A 22,387-nucleotide genomic window follows, 5' to 3' on the forward strand; every position below is an offset into this window, starting at 1 on the left:
AGCTTTGGTTAAAATCACAATTTATATATTATTCAAATAAAATTTGAAGAAGACCGATTTCGAAGCGAACAATTTCATTATCAAGACTGCCAATCAATACAAAAAAAATCTATTCACTCAGAGATGTCAACTCAAGCCTTGCTAAGCGCCAAATTGAATTATGGTTCAGTAGATTGTCTGCCTTTATAGTGTGGTGGTTGGCGCATTAGGCTACCGTGCTAGAGGTCACGGGTTCCATTTCAAGGAAAGCCCAAATAATAAATAAAAGTGATTTTTCACCCTTATTATCCTATTTAACAATACTCTGGAAGAGCAGAACTAATCTTCTTGCCTTAACCATCACGCTGCTTCTCCGCAGGGGTAGGCAGATAAAAACAAATGCCACACACCATTTTTCACCTCTTCCACATTCATGGATCACCTCATATAAACCCCCCGATTATTCTCCTATTATTACTCCTAACCTAAACACTTTCAAGTATTTGACATGCAATACTTGATTTTACTAACTTTATCTTGGTCTTCCTCTACTCTAATTTCCAACTGCATTAATCTCATAAATTTATTCAAACCATCTCCATACATCTTTCTTAATTTTATCGACAACGCTTCTCTCATCCTTAAATCCTTACCTTATTTCACCATTCGAGCATCTATTATGCATCATTTTCCCACACATTCGTCTGAGAGATCGCATTTCAACTGCATTCAGTCTGCTTCCATAATCAGTTAATTTATTTTTGAATATGAAAATATTGTTTTTTTAAATCATTATTTTTGTAAAATTTTATTCACTTCACAATTTTTTTAACATCTACATGCATCCTATCAAACATATCGTTCACTCCTTTTAACAACGTCACATATCAAAAAACTTGGTTTTTCAGGAGATCGTTTTTAAAGTTTAAGAATATAAGGAAATGTATTAAAAATAAATATCAAGCCACTTATTAAAGCTTTTACTGTGCAACAGATCTTTTTAGGTAAAACCTGAAGGTTTTTTCTTCATTTCAAAAATAGTTTGTATATTTAAAAAAAAAAATTAAACAATATACATTTTCTTCAAAATGCAAAAACAACACTTTCTGTCCTGTAGCGGGTAAATATTAAGTTGAAGATATGCCGCTTTTGCTGGGATATATTACATTTTTTGGGCATTCTGAAAACATGCACAACTGAAAATTTACGATTATTTATATATGACGTTGTTGAAAGGAGTGAGTGATATGTAATTCCATCTACCCCCACATCCATATATTAAGAGTATAGGACACTGCATCCGTTTAATCGTTTGATGATTTCGATTTTTTCGATATTTTTTCGGAAAAGGGTCGAATATATTTTTTTCTACAGCTGTATAATTTGTATCGTATCTCCTTTAGCACTTACGCTTATGCGTTCTCCGGACGTAATGTGATTATTGTGATTATGCTTCAACTGTTTTCGACATATGTAGGTTTTTTTAAGTATGAGTGATCACTTTATACCCTTGTAACATTTACAATTTTACCTATGATTGACAACCCCACTATTAAAATTTCGAAAAATGTATATATATATTTTTTATTGACACCTTCTTTCACATGTAAGTTCTAGGGACCAACTATGGTTGAGTTACCTTATTGACAATATCATTTTTTTCATACTGCCCTGGATTGGTATAAGAAGCGCAATTTGCCATCAACATTGCGTCGATCCAATGATGTGTATCTTGGTATTCACCTAACGATTTAAAATTTTTGACCTATTATACTGATGTGATAACTAAAAACCGTACGAAAAATAAATAAATGTCATCCGGTTTCTAACATACTGAAAGCTGCATCTAAAGCTAGCGCCGTAAATACGGATATGCTGTATGTTCACTTATTATTTTATTTGATTTATTTTTAAGAATAAACGGGTTTATCATAACAGAGGCGGACAAATATATGTTGGCTACTGATAAATATTTGCAAGAAATAGTAGGAATTACCTCAATTGGTTTGAGATACGGTTGAACCTCGATGTAAGAGAGAACAAAGGACCGACACATTTTTCTCTTATTGATCTCTTAAGAGATCACTCTTATATCAATGCTTTCTTTGACAGAGAAGTAAAATAAGGAAATTTTAAGAAAATTATTAAAGAGATTTCTCTTCTGTCTAGGTCTCATATATCCAGGTTGGACTGAAATCGTTTTTATCACGTGTTTATAAATTAGAGATAAAATAGGTATAAAATTTCTTTTTAAAAAATTAACAAAGGCAGCGTTGCCTTTATTCATCACAAAGAATGTTTTGCCCCAAGAGATTAGCACTTTTACGAATAAAGGTTCTTTGTGCGGTGTCTTGTCATTCTTCATATAAAATTAGATGATTAATCTGAAGCTTTTAAAATTATTCTAACGTCAATAAATAAATAAATGGATTTTAATTATTAGTTTTAATTATTTCGGTCCATATTAAGCAGCTATATAGTTCAATGCATAATGTTAGATATAATACAAAGTAAAAAATAACGACGGTAAAAAGACTCTCCTTATTGACTGTGACAATTATAAGCTTTGATATTTATTTCCTTTTTTAGAAATCGGTCGAAAAGATGCCTTATATGAGGTGCGATACTTTTCTTTAAAATCTCCGTTATATTGAAATTACTTATAGTAATTTGTACAAAAACTAAGCCAAATATTCAGTTCAACTAATCCGAATACTTATGGTAAAATTTAATATAAAATAATGGCTGTCATCATAGTATAGTGATGAGCGCTTTAGGCTACCGTGCTGGGAATCCCGGGATCGATTACCAGGAGGTTGAAAATAAATTTTATTGATTTTTTACTTTAATATTTATGTAATATTACCCTGGACTGGTAGCTGAAGCGCAGTCGTCATAGATTTCCTTCATATATTTAACGATCAAGATAACACTGTTTCTTAACGATTCAGTGATTAAGGCACTATAAGGTATGGGTAAGGGTTAAAAGAAGATATTTGCTTGGTAATTAATTATTAGAATATAAATATAATTCCCATATTCAATGGATTATTATGTTATTTAAAAAAATTGAGTGAACATCAAAACGAGTTATATATGTATATTTTATTGAATAATTACATTAATAAAGTGGTTGAAAAGCAACTTTCAGTTTCCAAAAGGATTTTTTTAATACCACAAATGTCTTCGATTAGGGAGACAAAAAGTAAATATTTTTAATAATGTTATTTTTTTTAAATATCCCATTTCCTCGGTCAACAAGAAGTCTGCTATATTTTTACCACTCGTTTTATAAGCAAAGCTCTTTTAATAGAAGCTTTCAATAATCAGTAATGAATGTTTAATGAGGAGGAAACGTTGAATTAATTTACTGACAAAATCTTGGCATAATGATTATACTGAATGGCGCAATTTAAACGAAAAAATCAAAACTTTTTAAAGCTGCTTTAGAATTTGAAGAAAAATTAATGCTTCAAGTGAAAAAATGTTTCCCGCTATTCAAATTTCCCTCCTTTTCTTAAGCTTCCTTGCGGCATCTGTATCTTGCAGAATCTTAATTATCTTCAATATTAGTAAAGGAAATGTTAAAACATGTATTTTGAACGGTTCGCAAATTTGAAGTGGATAGGTACTATTGATTTTCTAAAAGATATTCGAAGAAGTTTGTGTGAGAAAGATAAAATTACAATCGCAAACGTATAATATGTTTATTTCAATATTAGATAGTAGATATATTTGTAGAAATTATTGTTTATTATTTATTATTCAATAAAGATTAAAAAAGTCTTTTATTTAATCATTCGAGATAAAAGGGATGTTTTATATCCGTTTTCGGTCAAAACAAAATTCGCTAAACTAAAAATATCTACGAGTTCAAATATGACAGCCCGCGTCAAATCACAAACAGAAACATGAACACGTGGTTAGAGTTCACTAAACGACGGACAACAAACTCTACACAAAACTCTATCTATCTCGATTATACATAGATTTGTTAGATATAAATGATACACGGAAATTGGAAGAATTTATTTGATTTACATGTGATTATTTGGCTTCGTACAAGAGCTTTATTTGGCTCTTTCCGCGAAAAAAATAGCACAAATCTACAGCGAAAAAACTATTGTATTAATATTAATTCACGAGACATTGTACTGTGTTTACAAGCAATAAAGCAAAGCGGTTGTACCACAAAAAGCAATATTCACACCGATTCCTAAATACAAAGCCTACACGCGATTTAGGCGCAAACATCGCATAATTCATTCTAGAACTTACGTTAGGAATGCCGTAATGACCGTTAAATAATTCGAGACACCGTTCAATTGCCAATATCAGAGGGGTTATGGTAAAAAGTCACATAAAACATATACACATGGAGAGAGGCAGATATTTATCGACCTCTCACAACAAGACCAGATAGGAACCTAACCTCGCAGGCTGGCGGGCACCCTGCGTAGGGCGGGGGAAGGGCGCGGGCGCGAAGGGCGCAGTGAAGAGGGACGCATCGGGGGGCGGCGCAACTCGGGGGAGGAGAACTTTGGAACGGGACGCACCAACTTCGGAGAAAGGTTGGGAACCCGAAGCCTCTTCTCGCTATCGAGGGCTGCTGAGAAAAATCTCGTTCTTCGTATGTGAAGCACGCGGAGAAAGTTAAAAGATCCGAAATGAGGGTATCAAAACTGACAGCGAATCCAGTCATTCTTGCGTCACAAAGAAATCGTTATTTTTTTTAACTAATATTAATAGCAAATGTGAGCAATAATAATAATCAAAGCGTTTTTTTTTTCCATATGACTAGTTAAAGGAACAGGCTTTTCTTGATTTTTTTTGCAGACACTTTGTGATACCTATTTTTAAATTTTGTTTTAAACCACTTTTATTTTTGGTACTTTTTTCCAATCGATTTATATAAGAACCTTTTCATCTACATATCGATGTCATGTATATGTATATCTCTGAAAGAATTAGGTAACGTTTTATTCTAGTTTTCTACTGGCCCTTATGCTTTGTCTATCTTCTGTGTTCTAGAACTGCCAATATGAGGAGTTTCTACGTTCTTCTCCTCAAGTTCTTATTTCCTCATTAAATTATGCATCATGAAAAAAATATTCTATTTTTTTTTAGGATCAAATGGTAAATAGTGTTTATTTGGTATAGAGATGCTGACATTAACCAAGTAAAATAATAATACATATGATATTAATATAATAAAATAATAATTTCGGAATAATCTGCGGGCATTTATGAGGAGATACATGAATTTGAAAGAGGCGAAGATTATTTAAAAAGACAGGTTGGTGTGACGTTCTATTCTCTCTGCCTACCACTGTAGCGAAGTGACGAAATGGTTAGTTGGTTTTGATTAGATACCAAGTATATGTCAAATTCCAAAAATTAATCGCACAAAAATTTCTTTATTTACTTCCAAACGCTTAATAAGAATATCTGTTGACGTACGTAATTGAAAAAAAACATTTTTTTTTTAATCAAAAGCAATATTTCTTTAAATTAAAAATGTAATTTGTTAGTTTATATGATTTCCTAAAATCAATTAAAATAGAACCACAAAGTAAATTATTTTTATTGTTTGTGCATTTTTATAATAAAGAAAATGTGTTAAAGATAAAGATAGTGATAATAATTGCAATGTGGGAAAAAGTCACGTAATAAAAAATTAAAAAATAAATACATAGATAACAGAAAAGACACAACTGAAGCTTCGAATCCATTTATCTCAAAACGCCAGTTTTAATTCGCCGATGTGTATCACTACAAAAAGGGGAAATGCTTATATACCGAAATAACTTAAATAAACTGTGCTACGATATTCCAATAAATGAATTCAACAAAAAAATATCTTTTGAGAGGCAAAAGGCAAGTAGCTTAAATATAAAACCTGACATTTTTATTGCTACAAAAGCATGTCCAAACTGACAGAAGGTTGGCATGTTACTGAAACTCCATTTTGAAGGATATTTCAGAAGTAAATAAATTGGTGCTAGAAATCGAAAGAATATCCTAATCCCATGAGCGAATATCAAATAAATAAGAAATTACTTTGTTAATACCACAAATTATTAGAACCCATTGTAAAATGTGTTTCCAACATTATTATCAAAACAAGTGTCTCAATAAATTATAATCATTACCGGTATATTACAATATATTTTTAATGGACCTAAAAAAGCAACCCTTGTTGATAAATTATTATGTAAAATACATATTTTGGCGCAGTACACAATTTAATTTTTTCATTATGTTGTATTTTCTTATGCTTCTAATGAAACAATACATATCTGAGTATTTTTAATTAAATAATAATTCAATTCAATATGAAATTCTTGCTTTATTGGTGTACTTAACAGTTTGAGACATTGACTTAACCCTTTAGACACGAATCGTAAGTATAATATATTATATAAAAATGCGTAGGAAAAAATAGCTGTATATTTTTGACAGACAAAAGTGAATATTTAATGGAACTTTGAAGACAAAACATTAATTACAATTTATTTAAAAGAAAACTCAATTCTAGTTAAACTAGAAAAGCTTGAAATATTTATATAAAAGTATTTAATTCAGTTATAATCTTTATAATTTCATTAATTTATTTGGCAGTCACTTAGCGGTAATATCATTTTTAATTTAAGTTTTACTTGGTAAATACCAATACTTAGTGGTATTAACCGCAAAACATTCTAGTTAACAAATCACTTATTTATAAGTTACTATCCTATAACTATGTCGCGAAACAATATTTTAAAATATACAATGTTTCCATTAAAGTACGTAATGCTTAAAGGGAAAAAAATGTAAAAAACACCAAACTTCGCCAAAATAAAACAAAAAATCGAGATTACTTTTCACTGTGCGGAGGGACAAATATATCACAAAAATGGCGTTAATTTCGAGTATCTCGGTCCCAAAAGGTTTAGACGATGCCGGTGGTAGGAATTTCGAGAAATTTAATAACGTCTTTCAAGTGTTTCAAATCTTCGAGTATCATTCATTTATTCAGGCAAAATAGCAAAATGAAATCCCTAAGATCTTGGAGAGACAAGTTATTCCTAGAATTTAATATTTTATCATCGTGTAAAACAAACAAAAAAAATATAATTTTGTCACGAGTCGTAGAGTAGAGGTAAAAAGATAACCAGGGATAAAATACATGCTATTGTAAATATTATAATTTTTTATACTTATCAAATAACAAATATTCCCAAATACTTTAAATAATAAAAATGTTTCTTTATAATATAGAACCCAGAAAAGAATGATTTTCAAATAAAATAAAGGTACCTTTTTTATGCTGAAAAAATGCTAGATATTCTACTCGACCCGTGTTTGGATTGGAAATCGAAAATGTAACTTCGAAAACTAACTAAAGCAAAAAACGTAATAAAAAATAGTTACTCATTTTTTAATATTTTTTTAGGAAACATAGAACGAGACTGGCGTCTGATCTGACTTGGATAACATGGATATAAATAATGATTTAAAATTTCAGTAATTTTTAAACACTATATAAATTTTTAAAATCGAGGTGAGATTAGTACATGAACATATTTCAGATTACAGCGAAAGAGACCACACGTTTATGTTTGAAATAACAAAAGAAAAAACACTATTAAGTGCCATCGCGAACCGATTTTGAAAGTATTAGGTCATTTTAAGCTTGAAAATATAAAATAAATTGGAAAATTTTGTTGGATATTACTTTATTTGGATTTCTGAAATATCCAGTCTATCGGATTTTCAAAAGGTTCAGGATTAAGGAATACGTGTCCAGAATTAAATACCAAAATGAATTTGAAAAGTTTCACTGCGAAAATATTGGATTAAAAATATCGTATCCTTTTTTGTACTACACAAGTCCAATTAATCATATTAACGCTTCATACTTATTTATTTATTTTGATATATTTAAAATGTAAAATTTGACAACTTTTTTCGTAAGACGCAAATCTGGAATTTATTTTCTCTTATATTTATTACGTGATTTCAAATTTTTTGTTTAAAAATTATACTGTAGCATTGTTTGACACAGTGTGGACTAAAGGGCTATGAAGGATAGGTTATTTTCATTTTTTTAATATGTTTTTCATAGTGAGGATATTGTTATAGTCAGAACAACACTTAACATTCCATTCATTTATTAATTTTTTATTAAAAACATGATTCAAATTACAAACATAATTTGAAATTTATACTTTGAAAAATATTACTGAAGCATTGTTTGACTCAGTTTGAATTTTTTAGGACATGAAGAATATTTCCTTTTTAATTTAAGTTTTTCAAACATGAAAGGTTTTACTCTAAAGAATATTAAGATCTTATGTAATAATTCCATTGCTTCTAATATCATGTATTTTAAAGTATATTTTAACAATCCGAAATAGTGAAAAACACATAGTGATATTTACACCGCCCTGTAAATTAAGTCATCCCTATAATAAAATTCGATTCCCATAAAAAATATAATTAATATCCCGATCATTATCCAGAAAAAGTTTCCGTTTATAGACACGCCATAAATTTAAGTTCCCACAGATAAAATCTAAACGCAGCCATCTTGTTTAGGTGTTGGGGAAATTGTTATTCTAAGGTAGTGTTCTCAACGTGTTGCCTCCCCCCTCGAGAGGGGTGTTAAGTATTAAGGGATGTGAACAATAGGGCGGTGGAAGGATGAAAGTATGATCCATCAACTGGGAAATGTTTGTGAAGTTAGATCCACGTAGAAAAATACATTTAGACGGTGGTTATGTAACGGTGTTATGAAGATCAAGGATATTATACGCGAACACTACGTAAAAAAAACTTGGATTATAAAAAGTAGTTCGTACGTAACTTCACATAAAACAAACAAACGTCCTGCTTCTATTTTTACATTTGAATAAAGGTGAGACTAATTCTCACAAGACACATATGAAATGAGTCATTTTTAAAACAAAATTCACCAACAAAAAACAAAGAAAAGTCATATTTTAAAACAAAGTCGCAACAATCTCCTCTGAAAGACAGAAGATAAGTTTAATTTATTGATTTGGCAGTTACTTTGTGGTGTGATATCTGACCAGTATATTTTAAAATTCACTTCGTGAATTCACAGTGTAAATAATGCGGGATGCGTCGAAACACGTGTCGCAATGGATCACAAAAAAATTAATGCAATTCTCGTTAAAAATATTTTTAGAATATATCGTAGTAGTACGAGAGAATGTGACCAACTAACAAAACGTAAAATGTCCAGGAGGGCCATTTAAGGTACTTTTGCTTGGCAAGAAAATAAACATCAATGCAGTTAGTCAGTTTTAACAAGTCAATATACTATGGTATACTTCCAAGTTTAAAATCGCTTTGGGATTTTTTCAGGGCAATATTAAGCTAGTAAGATATCAAATAGTCAATCATCACGTTTTAAAGAAAAAATGCACTTGGTCACTTTCTCCTGTTTACTACGATATGTATGTAACATTTGCATATATGTCTAAATCTACGCACAAAAATAAGTAAATAATATACATATAAAAAAAGTTAATTAGTTAGTCTAGGTTATGCAGAAATGAGAGATGGATAGCAATATTTAAATAAAAATTCATCAAAATTAAGGAATTTATAATATTGACGCGAAAAAACATCAAGTAATTGTCGAGGGAAGTAATTGAAAATTTAAATTGATGTTTATTACAATGACCAATTTCCAAACGTACAGCACATGAGGCGTTTAAATATATTGTTTCAATTCGATTCATATCCTTAATTTATCAAATAGATGCCTAGAAAAAAGGTTTTTATGATTTATGTGAAGTTCTAGATATGTATGTCAAGCTTAAAGAAACGGGCTAAAAAACCCGTATCTGATTTATTGCGCATCGTAACTCGCCTAGAGACGAGGAAAATATGTTCTCACACCAAAAGTTACCCTTATCTTTCCGACTTTTTTTTACCCAACTAAATAAAAAAAAATCTATTTTCACACCCTTAGGAGCTAACTAAATTTACAAATTTCCGTTTTATTGAAAAGGAATATTATTTAAACCACGTTGTTTCTCTTTATGTAGATTTGATAAATAACGTAAATCTTTAAATGTTTAATTAATTGTATTGGCAGTTAATTTGTGGTTGAAATCTATCCATTTATTATTTGGAACTATTTTTCAAATATTTTTTTATAATATTAGTGAAGCATTGTTTGACGCAGTGTAAAATTTTTTGGGCATGAAGAATATTTTAATTTTAAATTTAAGTTTCACTTGGTATATTATATACCACTATTTCTTCAAATCTGTTGCGACATGGGTTTCGATGCATTCCGCATCACTAAAATTTAGACTTTGCTTTACATACTGGTGTTTGAAAATGACACAGAATGCATCGAAATATGAGTCACAATAGATTTTAAGAAATAGTGGTATATACTAAGTCAAATTTAAATAATAAAAAATCCTAAACAAATTCACCCATTTCTTTGAAATTTTGATGTAACGTTACATTCGAATACGCACGTATTTTTATATGTTCTTTTCTTTCTTTTCATTAAACCAGACTGAGTCACAGCAACGAGTAATCGATTCAAGCTAGTTTATAATAAATATACCTGTGGCCGATAAGAAAAAGCTTTTTTGAGAAAGCGTTTTTTTAACGCAATGGTAAATGCCATCTGTTGGACGTTACAGCAACACACGCAATTTCAAACATTCCTTATGGCAGATAGCGTGTTTCGTTGCCGGATTTTTTAGCAGAATTTTTATATTTTCTTTGCTTCAAAAGCATCGTGATATTGTACATATTAGAAATGTGTGCTTTGTATTTTCATTATTTTACATTTAACCAGAATGGGCCATAGCAATGCATGGCCGGGTATAAATTCATATACAATAAAAAATGCTTTCTAATATTTATATAAAATATATATGAACTAGGGATAATTGATAACATTAGAAAGAGTTCTTCAATGTGGTATGGGCATAAGGAGCGAATGGATAGCGAGAGAATAACTAAGAAAGTTCATGTGGCGAATGTGAACAGGAAAACAGAACGAGAAGGGCCGAAAAAGATTTGGCACGATCAGATCAATCAGAACCTAGAATCTGGTGTTGCCGAAAATCTACGCAATTGGAGGGCATGTATGACTAGACGTTTGGATGTGAAGGAAGCGAGGAGTGTATGTCAGGACAGAAGAATGTGGCGTTCCATCCTCTCTGCCTACCCCTGCAGAGAAACAGCGTGATGATAGAAGTAGTAATTTATAAAATATTAAGATATCACATAAAGAAGATTTATAATATTTTCATTGCTTTACGGGCACTGTAAAATTTTACATAATGGAAATGTGTACTTTTTATTTTCAATCTTTTACATAAAATGGAATGAGCCACAGTAGTGAGCGTCCATACAACTAGTATTAAGTAAAATATACAATTGTGTTTTGAAAGCATTGTTAACTGTGTGGTATGGTAATATAACACTCTCCTTATCATTCATCCTTCATTTTGCGTACATTAAAGTGGTATTACACAAAGTGAACGATAATATAATAAGGAGAGTGTTAATAAAATATGCTGTTTCAAAAGCGCAGGAATAATACCATGCCCAGTAATTGGATCGTAAAAAAATGAATAACACAGGAGTATGTTAAGAGATAAGTATCATTTAAGTAACATAACTTTCGCTCGACTTCCATCCCGAAATTCCACTTATTTGAATTCTTCCTTATCCTTTTATATCCGATTATTAAAAAAAGACGACGGAAGAGTAAAGAAAAAGAAGCGGGAAAATTTATCTCACATTTTTTTAAAACTATTTCAGTTATAGCAGCAATTACAATTCCTTAACTTCTTAAGGTAATTCCAATAAAGAAAGACCCACCTTAATGGACTACCTGTAAATCAAGACGAAATAAAGGATTTTTATCATATTTTTTTTTTATGTACAATACTTAATTGAATAACATGGCACGATCAGGTATGCCAAATACTTGAAAATGGTCAGGTTAGGAGTCGTAACAATCGACGGGTATGTATGAGGAGATGCATGAACGTGGAAGAGGCGAAGAATGTTTGCAAAGACAGATTGGTGTGGCGTTCAATTATCTCTGCCTACCCCTGCGGGGAAGCGGCGTGATGGTAAGTTAGTTAGTTAGTTAGTTATAACATTTTTTTAAACTTTATGTGTGTGTGTGTATACAAACATAGACTTCTCATAAACATGTGTGTAGAGCTACAACAGTATAGATATAGTCCTAGATGAACACCTACTGGATTAGATCATCAAAGACCATTTGATTTCTGCCTTTTAAATATTTTCGCTCCATATTATTTTTTGACATCTCACCAAAGATGAAGAAGAATATGGAAGTCTGGACATTTACGGGGCTGACGACCGTCGTAGGCTGGTTTAAGTGATCACTTTACACACGTGTAACATTCACCAATTCTACCCAATATTGACAACCACACTACTCAAATTCTTGGAAGTTGTATAAGTATATATGAACCAATTTTGAAACATTATTCTTGAATCACTAGAACTTCACTAGAGACATCTATTGGTGAGATGAAAATAATGATGGAGATAATACAGATTTTGTGAACAAGTATTGGAGATAATTCAGATTTTGTTAGCAAGTATGTCGAAAAACAATATGAAAATAACTCCTGTAATCGGAGATAATCGAGAGAAGTAATTGGACACACTCAAAATGTTGTAAATTTTCATTTCTCCTCAAGGCTTGTAATAAAGAAAAATATACAATTTTGTTGAAATGTTAAGTATGACTAAATACTTTTTTAAATATTACATCCTACCAATATTTCAACCACCCGTACAGGTGGCTCATGCATAATCATAATGAAATTATGTAATATACGCACATACCCCAAAGCTCACATTTAATCGTTATATTTCGTTCTACCGGCATTATAGTCATCTTTTGAAACTCAATTTTGTGTTTTCAAACAAACTTTTGGTTTCATGTTATGTTTTCAAACATTAAATTGAAAAAAATAACAAGGTAAAAAATAGTCTTCATTTTTATTTTTATGTGTTTTTAATAATATAATACAATTAAGTAGACTCTAAAAATAAGTGATTGATTTAAATATTTAATTTATAAATAAAAACGGAGTTCTACAAATGAAACGACGAATGTATAAAGAAATTATATTTTATACAATTTAAATACTACACCGTCTTAAAATAGGCTCTGTTAAAGTGACCGAATCGGCGGTAGAAGGTAACACGATATTACCCAAAAATATCAATTATTTTGTTAAAAATGAATATTTTTTCTAGCTAGTCATAGGTAGCTCATCGACTAAGAGTGATACGAAAAATCAAGTAATTAATTTTGAAAGGGTAATTCACATTCAAAAGATAAGGCTGGTGTGCAGTAAAAAGGGTTGATAAATATTAATATGGCAGAAAAAACACATACCTTATGACTTAATTTCTCAGCGCTAATAATAAGAAATCACGCACCCCAGCGAGCCGTGAAGGTGAACAAAGGACTTTCTCATACACATACAGTAATTCATAATAGTGAAACACCTCTGAGATTACATCGGATCAAAGAATTACAGGCATATTGTATTGTATTTCATTCAAACCTAGTACCAAATGTATGATTAAAGGTTTTATATTATTTTTTGACATCTCACCAATAGATGTCCCTGTGAAGTTTTAGTGATTCAAGAACAATGTTTTAAAATTGGTTCATATAAATATAGAACTTCCAAGAATTTGAGTAGTGTGGTTGTCAATAATTGGTAGAATTGGTGAACGTTACACGTGTGTAAAGTGATCACTTAAACCAGCCTATGACGGTCGTCAGCCCCGTAAATGCCCAGACTTCCATATTCTTCTTCATCTTTGATGAGTTGTCAAAAAATAATAATAATAATAAATTTAAAATTGGTTATTCGTCGAATAATTTCTAATAAAAGGCGTTAATTGGCAATTGGCGATATTAGTTCGGTTATTTATCATATGTAATGCGAACAAGTCGAGACTCGCGAGCAGTGCTCGGGTTGGCGCGCTACGACACATGCGCCATCCGGTAACACTGCTGGATCAAAGGCAATAAGTGATAAAAACATTATCTTAAAAACATTGACTTTTTTATTTTGCATATTGGTGACTTTTGACTCAAATATTTATTTTAAGTATACCCTGGACTGGTACCTGAAGCGAAGAGAAAATAACTTTTTTTAGCGGATAAGGGCAAAAAGAAGAAAATAAATATTACTTTGAAGTAAACTTTTTTCTCTATATATGCATAATGTAGGAACATCGTCAAAGTAAAAGTTTTCAATGTACCTACGTAGTTCTAAAGAAAAATACAGCTTTTATATTCCCTGATATCTAAATAAAATCTGGTTGGAGCTTATGCAACACCGCTCAACACTGACTCAACACTCGAAACCCCTGGCTGCTCGAGACGATATAAATAAAAAATGAAGTTACTAAATTTGAAAAAAAGTATAATTGAAAAATCAAGGTAGAACGTTATATATTTTAATTTTTAGTATTTTTATGCAAACAGGTCATTCTTAAGTAGTTACATTTAAAAAAAAAAAACATTAATGAATACGCATTTAATAATGATTTTTTTAATCTTCTTCAAAGAAATGTATGACAACATCTACAGGAATTTTCCAGAAACTTTTTCTGGTCAAATAAGGGTGCGGATACACGGTAGACGGAATATTGCTGGATTTTCAGTAGGCAAAACGTGAAAAGAGCTTTCCAGCGACGGCAACAGATGTCGAGAAAATAAAATATTTTATTACCTTTTGCTTGTCAATGTGTTGCAGAATCACGTCCACATCACCGACTATTACAATTTGCTGCCGCAACATGTCTTCTTCAACTTTCAGCCAATCCAAAATCTGTTGAAAATAAACAAAAAAAACGTAACAATGATGAGTAAAATTACAATAAAAAAGTGTAAAAATTGTAAAAAATTGTGCAAAATAAGACTAAAAAAATAATACTTAGAGAGTTTTTCATAAAATCCTGCGTAAATGTTATCACATCTAAAACAAAATTATTATTATAATACACTGCCGGAATTCATCCAATTTAAATTATTTTTTTTCAGAAAAATGATTTAAAATCGTAGTTTTCAACTTCTGTCTTATTGTGAATATTATGTAATGTGGAATTCTGTCCAACCTCCCACCAGTATGATAATGTCGGTAACGATGAAACCCAGTCACTGGTCAAATAAAATATAATAAAAGCGGAAAAAATTAAAAAGTATTTAACGTAACGTTAATGTAACGCATATTTTGTGTTTTGTCGGAGATTAATATAAATAAAATTACTAAGAGGCTTAAAAAACGATATATGGAAAAATATTTCCCTGGTGCATAATTTCTTAAAAAAATATATTGAAAATCGTTATTATTTTTCTTTTTACTTGCAGGTTTTGCTATTTATTATTAAAACATTATATATGAACAAAACGTACTGTTTTTCTCTTCAATGTAGTGGTATTGGTGTTTGACTAACCAGCGGGTTCGTTTTCCAGGGGGTTCAAAATAAATATCGGTATTATTTTCAATGAATATCACCCTTGACTAGTACCTAAAGCATAACATTTCACCTTGATATCGTGTTATTAGCGGTCAAGATAAGATTGCATCGATGATGATGCAGTCGCCTTTACACTCTCAATTGCGCAAGAGGGTTAATGATTTTTTTTTCTAAATGCCATTTTAAAAGAACGTCAAAATAAATATTTGGAAAAAAAACATATATTTAAAAATATCAGAACGAGAACGTCTAACTTGGAAATTAATTGAGTCAGAGTACATGGAAATTTTAAGGTAGACTTTAAACTAAAAAGTTTGAGAACCTTTAGCTTCAGTAGAAAAGCATTATAAAGCATTCGAGTAAATCAGAATCAAGGTAAGTGCACTCGGTTGACAGTAGTACACGAAATGATTCCCTCGAAGTGTTCTGACACGGAGATTACGGTGATAGGGTTTCCTCATTCTAATCAAACCAAAGGGTTGCAACTCTTATATTACAATATCCACCCTTAGTAGCTTCAGATACGACTGAAAGGTTTTCAACCTGGTTCTTGATCCATATTATCAGGGGGGGATGGTTATAAAAAATGCGGTGTTTACATTTTACCAATTAGAGGTTAGGTCGATTTTACAAATATAGAACTGATACAATAAATCGCAACTCAATTTTCTTTGAATCCAAGTTACATTTGACGTAATTGAATTTTTCGCTTAAAACGCCATTTATGTATTGAAAAAATGAGTTTTTCTTCGAAAAACGTGTATGGTTTTGAAAAGAAAAGAGTTATTGAAAGGAAAAATGATAAAAAAAATGTAAATAAAAGTATATTTTCAATATACATTCCATGTATTCTAAAAAAAAATTTACCGCAGAAAGACGTCTAGCCCCTAGCGTGGCCGATCGTGTTCTGAATTTGAATGATTGAAATCTCAGCTTTAAGACAAAATGAACCCTATCATTATTTTTCTTCTTACTCTGACTCGCTTCTAATTGTGCAAACAGCACTGCATAGTACAGAATCAAAGTTTTTGTATAAATATTAGAGTGAAAAACAATAATATTAAATAATTATTAATGTAAAAATCACTAGTATTCATTTTGACCCTACTGGGAATCGAACCCGGGACCTTAAGCAAGGTAGCCTAAAGTGATAATCACTACACTGGGGGCGGACAAAAATGGGAACCTGTATTACTTATTACTAAACACGAGTTAACTTGATTATTTACTTATTATTTATGTAACATTTAAAAAAATATGTTCCTGTAAGTTAATTATTTAAAACTGTATTTAACAAATTGATCCCCACACGCCAGCGACGCAGTCAAATCGAATCAAAAGTGAATTATTTTACTGTTGATTTTTGTAATGGAGACCTTATTTCTTGAAAGAGACATGCATATCATGTGCATTGTGTCATAAAAATAGTTTTTTTATATACTTATAATATAGATGATAAGCCAGCGTTTTTACAATCAATAGTTTTCACTCGATGAAGCTACTGATTTTTTCAAAAACAAAACCATAATTCCTTTTCAATAAATACGTATGATATTTCAGCGCAAAACACCCTGTATATGAATTTACGACTAATATCATAATGCAATATCACAATATATCATGATGTTTGGTGTGATATTGATTAATATTATTTTACGAGCATTTCAGCAATAAGATTAGAGTAATAATAATAACAACACAAGGATTTTCAATTAAGTCGGCGTGTAATATGTATTTCCTAGTATGCAACAGTTATTACAAGGACGCCATTTTCCAAATTTCGTTCTCCTCCGTTCCTCCCTTCTACACAGTATCTCCACTCTCCATCTTCCCAAAACACAACATTATTATCGTTAAGCCCAACAAAGCAAATAATAATTTAATCAAGGAATACGTCTTAATACGTATCACTTAATAAGAGGAATTTGGATATCCTGGCTGAACGCATTTTCCATTACGGAGAATACTGGAGACGTACGAAATTAGGGTGAATGTTCTGAACGCGAGCTGAATAATAATTTCATTTATTTCATGTGTGTGTAAAAATAAAAATGTTTATGCTCGTTATCTTGTGGAAACTTTAAATCTACTCAAGTTATGCGCCAATTTTGAAATTTCAACACAACGTTGCAACACCTCGGCTGTCCAAACTCAAAACACAGTAAGGGACATTTTTTTGACAAACGATTTTTTGACATATGACAAAATAACGTTTGTCAAAAAAAATGTCCCTTACTGTGTTTTAAGTTTGGACAGCCGACCTGTGGTAGGTGTTTTTACCTGTGATAGGTAAAAACATATTTTTTTTGAAAAATAGCTTTTTTGGTTGGAGTCTGCGAGAACACCAGGATAAGAGAAATATGCGAGATCCAAGACATTGTTAGGTGGGGAAGACAACGAAGAGGACAATGGTGGTGAGGATAATGGAACCATCCAGACTCCTTCACATTGCACAACACGGCTAACCCTTAGGTAGAAGTCCCGGGCAGACCACCAAACAGATGGATTGTCACATGAATTTGATGCCAAAAGTGTAAACAAAATTTACAAATATATATATATATATATATATATATATATATATATATATATATATATATATATATATATATATATATATATATATATATATATATATATATATATATATATATATATATATATATACACATATATATATATATACACATATATATATATATATATATATATATATATATATATATATATAAACATATATTTAATTATTTACATTTTTTTGAGAGATGAACAACTTCTGGGATATGATGTTAAGGTACCATTACATGAATAATATCAATATCACAATCGATAGCACTCCGCAATATTATCATGTGTATGGTCCCATAAAAATGGCGCAAGACCGCCGTGGCCATAACACGTGCACGCCCCCCGGGCGACATTACGCGGCAGGTAGGGGTGGCGGCCCCGGCGCAGGGACGTAGGAATGTCCTAATAACATTCTTGTCTTGTACACAAGCGTGCGCGACGCGCTAGTCACGTGCTACGTCATACATAAAACATTACCCCGTCTCATCCTACGGGGTTTATCAAGCCTACACCGCCCCGAGCAAGAACTAGGAAAAACTAGCTCTAATAAGGAAATCTATTATTTACTCTAATAATCAAATATTTTAGAGAAATTACCAAAAATATTAATTTAATTTAGTAATTTTGTCATCTTTTGTAATTTACGTTTTTTTTTTAATTTTTAATGTTAATTTGTAATTTATGTTTATTTTTTAAATGTTCAAGTACTATCTACCCTCTGATTGCAAACAGCTATATATGGTATCAAAAGTTTTGATCAATATCACTAGTCTGTTTTTGGTTGGTTGTAAGATAATGCTTTTTAGCAATAAGCCCGCTAATGTAGTTATTTATTTTCTGTTCGTGAAGTTTAAATAAATAAATAAATAAAAATAAATGTCAAAATTAAGTTAATCTTTTACAATTTACTATCTTAATCTTGCAAAATCTTTTCAATTTTTTTTACGTGATAAAATTAAAAACATAATCAAACTTTCAAGCACTTCTTCATTTTCCATTTTCCAACATACAAAAAATTTTTTTAAAACAGGTCGTCTTTGTAAATAATTATGTTTTAAAGTTTTTTAATATTGAATAAATATTATAGTGATTTTTTCACTATAATATTTATTCAATATTACCCTGCACTAGTACCTGAAGCGTAGGGCTAATCACCATCCCTTCATGTGTTAACGATCAAGATAACACTGCGTTTATATGATGTGCCCTATGCACCATTGAGTGCGGATAAGGGTTTGAAAATGAAGTTTATGAAATGATTTCAAACAAAGTTCAAATAATATTTTGAAAGTACTAAACTAAACATCTGAAAATATTTCATCTTTTTGAAGTTTTTAACTTTTTTTAAGGAGAAAAATGAACAGTTAAATTTTAAATAAATTGAACTTTCTCTCAGCTTACTGTTTGTAAAAAAAATCTCCTGCAATCAATAAAATCCTACTCCTCAAATGTACCACTAAGATACTAATCCTTTTTCACTCGCACCACATCTGACTGCGTGCAGTTTTGACTATTGAATTTTGAATGAGTAAAAAAGTTGCTAGATTTATAGTGCGCAACACAGAGAGCATGAAAATACTTTTACCCTTTTTTACACCGTAGATGCATTTCGCGTATAGCGCAGAAAGCACAAAGCTTTTCAAAAAACTAGAATATTGTATACACATTAAAAATTTGTTTGTCGTTTTGAAAGATTTCTTAAGAAAAAAATTGGCAACTAAAATATATCGATATTTTGACAGGAATTATAACGTGATAGTAGTACAGTAATAATTAATACGAAAAAAGTACTCATCCATGTTGAGATGTAAATATATATCTATATTTATATATAAACTTATAATTGGAGATAATCCAGATTTGTGAACAAGTATTTGAAACATGTTGAAAATGTTGTTGATATATAAAAGTATAAAACATTTCAAGTCGACTTCGACGTATTCTTACATAAAATCATATATGATGAAACTGTTCACAATATTTTATTTTTGTTTACCATATTAATACAATACATATATGACCACTTTTTGGATCTCTTGGTATGAATTTTATTTCGATTATTAGCTTCCTTAATTTATATTAAAAAAATTAACCTTTTTTTTCACCAAGTTTTGCATTTGTTTTATAACTTATACTTATCTTTTCGTTTTTCATTACTGTTATTCTTATTTTATGTTATTTGTTATTTTTTTCTATGTAATCTATCTTTATTTCTAACTTCTATGTTATTTTTTTGTAAACAGTAGTAATGCCGTAAATAAATAAACGTTTAATCAGGTAAAATGATTACAAATATGAGGCCGCATTTCACATGACATAAATGTGACAAAAACACAAATGCAAATATTTAAATAAAATTAAAAGGGGTCTTACCTGATGCACTGAAGTATCAAACGAGGCTAGAAGGTCGAGAGATCCCTGCCTGGTCAGGGGAGCGGGGGAGCCCGCCTTAAGGGCCGAGCGCCCATAGGGCACACTCGATACAGATTCCCGATCTAAAAAAAAAAATTAAAAAATTAATCAATAAATAGATTATAAAGGTTACATTCAATGTTATTTTTTTATATTTCGACGAAGAATATGATAGTCTGGGCATTTACGGGGTTTAGGTACGTCTGTCATAGGCTAGTTTAAGTGATCTCTTTAGATACGTGTAACATCTACCAATTGTACCCATGATTGACAACCACACTAAACAAATTCATGGAAATTCTTCCTTCCAATCCAAATTCATAATTTCAATTTCAATTTTATATGTCTGAGCATTTACGGTCAAAAGCTCCGTAAATGCCCAAACTCCCATATTCTTCTTCATCTATGTTAAGATGTCAAAAAAGAATATAGAAAATAACTCCCTTAATTGGAGATAATCCAGATTTGTGAACAAGTATTTGGACACACTCAAAATGTTGTTTTGATGTTACACAATAATGCAAAATAATTATATTCCTAAGAATACATCAAATAGAAAGAAAAAAACATTAATACATTTTGTCTTTAAAAAAAAGATATTGTATTTTTTAAACTGAGAAACTTATTGTTTAATATCAAAATAAATCATGATCGTCAAAAAACAGAACAGAAACAGAAATTGGCTATAAAATTTAGCTTATTTTTGACATCTCATCAAAGCTGAAGAAAAATATAGAAGTCTGGGCATTTACGGGGCTGACGACCGTCATAGGCTGGTTTAAGTGATCACTTTACACACGTGTAACGTTCACCAATTCTACCCATTATTGACAACCACACTACTCAAATTATTGGAAGTTCTATATATATGAACCAATTTCGAAACGTTGTTCTTGAATCATTAGAACTTCACTAGAGACATCTATTGTTGTTAGCCATGTCTAAAATTCAATTTAGTTATGAGAATAATCAGTTATGCGTAATAAAATAAAAAACTCAAGTGGTTTTAAACAAGTGCGTTATTTTTAATTTAATCATGTCATATCATTAAGCAAATGCCGAAACAACGTGGTTTATAAATGTGGTCATTTCCCGATGAAGTGAATATTTATATGATTCCATTATTGGTTTTGATAAAATGTAGTTAAAATATTATTGTATACATCAGCAAAGGGGTGAGTAAATTTCAATGTTGGGGAAAGATTTGAAAAGAATTCAAATTTTAATCAAAATATGTGAATGTGTGAATCACCAGAAAACAACAAAAGTAGGCCAACACAATGTAACGAACAGCTGATGAAAATCGTAACACCTCGTTTTAGTACGAATTTCAATTTCAAATTTTAAAACCGATTCCAGCTAACGACTGCTCGTCGTGAAAAGGACATAAAATGAAAAGCAAAAAGCAAACGAAAATTCAGCCTCCATTTATTTCAGTAAACTATATTTTCAGTACTTTCAGCGACGCGAAAAGGCGGTTCGGTTTTTATTTTCATAACGAAATATACAAGCATAAACATCAAAACTTTACTCTTTGCAACATCCTATAAAAAGATACAAAGTTTTTTTTTACTAAAAGCTGTAATGAAGGAAGAAGTAGCTTTTAGTTCGATTTTTAAAACTCTTACGAGGTATATTTTTATGTTGGAAAACTTCTATATTTTTTATATTTTTTTATAAATTGCTATTCTTCGGTGTGTATATATATATATATATATTTTTTTAAACTTTTTCGTTTTGCGTCTTATTAAAATGTAAACAAAATTAAACAAAGCTTAAAAAACGACAGTATATCATTTGTTATTTTTTTATGCTTTGAATCAAAATTTTAATTAAATAGAAAATTAATACATTTTTTTGAGAGGAATAACCCGCCAAGCCTTTATTT

The 22,387-nt window shown here is 30.5% G+C and overlaps 1 protein-coding gene across 9 annotated transcripts in view; it reads right to left on the minus strand.

Annotated features, from left to right (window-relative positions):
• The window catches only part of Dys (Dystrophin), a 762,481-nt gene that overhangs the window by 507,857 nt on the left and 232,237 nt on the right, over positions 1-22,387 (minus strand). For all 9 annotated transcript variants that reach the window (XM_088278115.1, XM_088278116.1, XM_088278111.1 and 6 more), the window contains 2 exons: positions 20,461-20,582; positions 14,772-14,870 (listed from right to left, as the gene is read on the minus strand). In XM_088278115.1, the coding sequence (XP_088134241.1) occupies positions 14,772-14,870; positions 20,461-20,582 (221 nt within the window). The remainder of the gene's footprint in view (positions 1-14,771; positions 14,871-20,460; positions 20,583-22,387) is intronic.

Source organism: Brachycentrus maculatus, unplaced genomic scaffold (assembly GCF_059751285.1).
Source record: "Brachycentrus maculatus isolate JH-2025_06_01 unplaced genomic scaffold, ASM5975128v1 h1tg000055l, whole genome shotgun sequence".
NCBI classification, from domain to species: Eukaryota; Metazoa; Arthropoda; class Insecta; order Trichoptera; family Brachycentridae; genus Brachycentrus; species Brachycentrus maculatus.